Raw genomic sequence first — 4253 nt, 5'->3', positions numbered from 1 at the left:
CTTTCCCAGTCACACACAAACAAACACACACACATGCTCACACACGTGCACTATCTCCCTCTCTCTTTCTCTCTCTTTCACACACAGACACACACACACACAGACGCGCGCACACACACACACACACACAAACACTCAAGTTTACACAAAACCTAAAGTAGAGAGAAAGTGATTGGGAAGGAGGTGAGGTGTTGAGAAAGACTGGGGAGGAATACAAGACAGACATCAAAGCTTTTCCGTAACTATAATCTGTTTTCAAATTCAAATATTTTTGTGCTATAACATGGCCAAGGACAAAAATTTCCTTAGAAATTAAAAAGACAACCAGTTGCTTTACAAAAGAAATAAGCGTCGGTCTCATATAATTAGGCAGTTTCAAAGGTTCAGAAATTAGGATTAACAGAAAGGTAAGCGTAAAGAAAAAGGAAGACACAACGACAATATCGAAACAACTTCAGCCGAGATAGATAGCAGGATTATGTTCAGATGGACCACAAGATCAATGACAGCAGGCTGTCAGGGACAGAGGGAATACACAAACAAGAACACGAATTACAACAGAAAAGCTGAAAAGTAAAATAAAGAATAATGGTATTATGATGATGATGATGGTGATGATCATGATTATGATGATAGTACATGTAATAACGAATGACGGAAAGTTTTCAATGATTCAAAGTTCTTCACCGAGACCATGACAATATTTATTGTAGGGTCAGAATGTTTTGTGAACCACCTCCTCTAATTATTTTTTGCAACATGGTTGAGGTCACAACAGTTAGTTACCTTGCTTAGGCCGCAGGTGTCATTTCCATATGTGCCTCCCACTCTGTATTTGATCTGTGGTATGTAGCCGCGGTACCTGCAAATGATACATAGGGCTTAAGTAATTTCTATGATTTATGAGTTTAGAATTAATTAAGAGTTGAAAGAAACGGACTTTCAGAATTGTTAAAGAGGAAAAAGAAAACTACATAGGTAAAGACTCCAAAATCAAAAGCAACAATTAATATTGTAGGCTTGAACAATTTCTGGACACTCTAAATAGTTTCAATAGAACTGGTTGGGTTCTCATTCAAGGCTGTGCCAAGAGATGAATTCTATTAAATGATGTTACCTGTCAAGTTTTTGTCATATTTTGTCAAGTAGTTCAGGGGCTTCCACCTTTTGCATCCTTATTTTCATTATAGACTATTTTGGAACTATAATCATAGGTGGCCTTTAGTTTTTCACCTCTTTCACTTTTTTAAGTGGATTTTTTAAAAAGCAACAAAAATCCTCTATCTTTATGGGTGAACATGGAAAATATAAGCACTTTCCCACTTCTTAACCATCCCCCCCCCCTCCCCCCACACACTTACATACACACAGACACACACAAGAGAAACAATCAAAAAGGAATCTATAGCCTACATTGATTGAATATTCACATTTACGCAACACAAAGGTCTGCAACGTCCCATATATTCCCAGTTTGGAATTGCTCCTCTAAAAGCAGTTTCATCTACAGCAAATATTTTCACAGGTGTACGCCACTACAAATGTTTTTTAATGTGAACTAACTTTGAAGTGGTCTCAATTTAACATTTGTTGCCAACCTTTTTGGTGTTGATTATTGCCAAATAGTTTACGTTTACCAAGTTTATTTTTTTCTTCAAATTAGATAGTGTCTCCTGTATAAATATAACATAACTTCAGGTGTTAGTTCTCTGGTTTTTGCTTTTGTGTATTTTAGCAAAAAATACCGACAACTGAACACAGACAGTTATCAACTCAATGGTTGTTATCAGCTTATTTACACCATTCAATTCAATTAGTTAATAAAAATAAATGTTAGTCCTATAAAGAGACTAGTTAATTTTTGCAAAGCTTCAGGAAACCTTCCACTTGTATCGGTCCTCAACAATATAAATCCCAAAGCTTCTATGAAAGTAAAGTATAATCTTGTGAGACAACTCAAGAATAGCGCAAACCAATAACCACTTTGCCATACAAAAAGGAGTGCCCAAAGTCACAGCAACTTTTACATCAAGAGAATTAGAAGTGACTCAATTCTAAAGTTAAGATGTTCAAATGAGTATCTAAGTAGGATATACTATAAAATCTAGAGGATTTTCGGAAACAATTTATTTTGCGTTTACCCAACCATGAGAGAACATCTGGAATAAGAGTACAAAGCTGGAAAGTTTATTTCTGTTTGAAATCTTAGCCTGGAAGAATCCAAAAGGATTTCAGACTTCTGTTGATTACATGATCTGTAACGGGTAACGGGTATAAGCCAAGATAGCCATTTGAACATTGTAAACATATCATAGGCCTAAACATAATCAAACTGCAGTATATAGCCTTACTTTCTTTTCTATACAAATGACATTTAGTCAGAAAAAGATAGAATAAGGCTGGATGATATTTTAAAGTGAAACAATAGTTGTAAGGTAGTGGTAGGTTATCTTGTGGTTCATCTTACAAGTCCCAAAAATACTTTATTTGTCGCTGAGGACTGGATGTGCACAGACAATAAAACCATTCATTTTGTGCGAACAGGCTTTTGATCCCAGTGATAATTGTGTGAAGACAAATTGCGACTTGGCATATTATATTTTAGTTCTTATGATCAGAAATGGTTCTTTGCACTTTCACAAGCCTACCCTGGAACTTCGGAGCCATCCTTGAGGCCAGCAAACGCTCTCCTTTGCTCCAATGAAGGCCCCCCTCCAGTTGAAATTGTGGTCATTTTGACAGGTTACGGAATCCAATCCTGACAAATTGAAGGGATAACAGCCTTATCTCAACGTAGGCCTAAAGTTCCAACACTTCCACCTTAGACACTAAGCCCTCACACCGTCGTTAACGCCGCCACTCGTGTTGCTATGAGGCCTCTATGACCCGGAAGTAATAGTTTTTCGCTGTGACATGCATTCGTTCTTTTAATTTACATTCTTCTATTTGTTTGCAGTGCAGACGAGAGGCATAAACTCCTAGATTCATCTATTGCTAAACATTCATTCTCAAAAATCTATAAAACTATCAGAATTTTTCAATATATCCCTAAAACAAGTGTTTCCTTTTCAAATCATTGCTAATGTTAATTTATTATCGTGCGTAATTAAAGATCGATATTGCTGCTAGGTGACCCATTGAGATTGTTTATATGGCATCAATATGGCGGCCAACTGTGCTGCTCGAGATTAGCAGTTTAGGTTATGTTCAAGAGAGGAGTGCATGTGAAACCAATGGAAAGGTTTTGCTCTAACTTTTAATCAAAATGGGAAACACAACTGTTGTAGCCTCTGGCGTAAAAAACCAGGGTGATGCCGCAGCGAGCACGCTTTATCAACTCGTGGATTTGAAGGGTGGCGGCGAGTTGGTTGATCTTATGAAAGTGGCAAGATGGACGAAAAATTATACAGGTTATAACCGTCAGCCCAATAGTTTGCAGAGTATTTTGTTCCTTTACTTAACTCATTCGCTACGTATTATTTTCGGCTTGTGGACGATTTTTTTTTTCTGGAGGGCGAATGAGATGATGACAAGATTAATCATTGGGACCTAAACCAGAATCCCCAAATTTTAACATGGTTTAGAGCATCACACATTATTTAAGATGGCATATTTTATTACAAGGTGAAAACTTTACCAGAAATCAATTATATTGGAATAGTTACAGCATATCACTGTCTGGCTTTGAGAGGAAGTTGAAATGTCATTTTTTTTTTTTAAGCCTACAATGTGGACTCGACTACCTTAACGTTTTAGCTCACCGAATATATACACCTCAGCTTGAGGTTAAACTTCTACAGGACATTCCCCTAAACTGTTTATATGGTGAAAATTTGTAGTCTAGTTTGGGGTCAGGGTTAAGTTTAAGAAGTTAAAATTACAATACAATAGACCGTTTAACTTTAAGATCCTGCGGAGAAGGAAAGACTTTAGTAAGCAGATGTAGAACTTGTTCTCAGTCAGAGATACTTTTGTTCTTTTTTAATGCCATAATGTCTTAGACATTTCTTGATATTTAAAGAAATTAGTTTTGCCAAAATTGTTTGCCAAATGCAAGTTAAAAAATAACCAGATCAACCTTTGCTTCTTCTTTAATCAAAAGCTGTAAACTGCAACAGAATGTACATACATATGTATTTTCCAGGTAGAAATTCAGTGAAGGAGATAAAGGTTGAGACAGGCTGAGGTACAGAGAAGACAGAATAGACAAATAGCTGTTATTTTAGGGTTGATGTTTTTTGGATTTTTTTCGG

General features: G+C 36.4%; 2 protein-coding genes across 3 annotated transcripts in view; one reads left to right on the top strand and one right to left on the bottom strand.

Moving 5' to 3' along the window:
* LOC106012984 (protein FAM166B) overlaps positions 1-2871 on the bottom strand; it is a gene marked incomplete in the record, with an annotated part of 22037 nt that extends 19166 nt beyond the window's left edge. Inside the window, 2 exon segments of the mRNA XM_013087493.2 lie at positions 787-862; positions 2649-2871. Of these exon segments, the coding sequence (XP_012942947.1) occupies positions 787-862; positions 2649-2734 (162 nt within the window).
* Positions 2872-3013: 142 nt separating this feature from the next.
* The window catches only part of LOC101855819 (transient receptor potential cation channel subfamily V member 5), a 27131-nt gene continuing 25891 nt past the window's right edge, over positions 3014-4253 (top strand). The window contains exon 1 of one of the 2 annotated variants that reach the window (XM_035972154.1): positions 3014-3410. In XM_035972154.1, coding sequence (XP_035828047.1) covers positions 3266-3410 — 145 coding nt within the window. In that variant the 5' untranslated portion in view covers positions 3014-3265. The remainder of the gene's footprint in view (positions 3411-4253) is intronic. The other variant, XM_005107331.3, reaches the window with a different exon arrangement.

The sequence above is a fragment of the Aplysia californica genome, unplaced genomic scaffold (genome assembly GCF_000002075.1).
Source record: "Aplysia californica isolate F4 #8 unplaced genomic scaffold, AplCal3.0 scaffold00593, whole genome shotgun sequence".
In the NCBI taxonomy this organism is placed as follows: domain Eukaryota; kingdom Metazoa; phylum Mollusca; class Gastropoda; order Aplysiida; family Aplysiidae; genus Aplysia; species Aplysia californica.
This window is presented reverse-complemented; position numbering and strand designations above follow the sequence as displayed.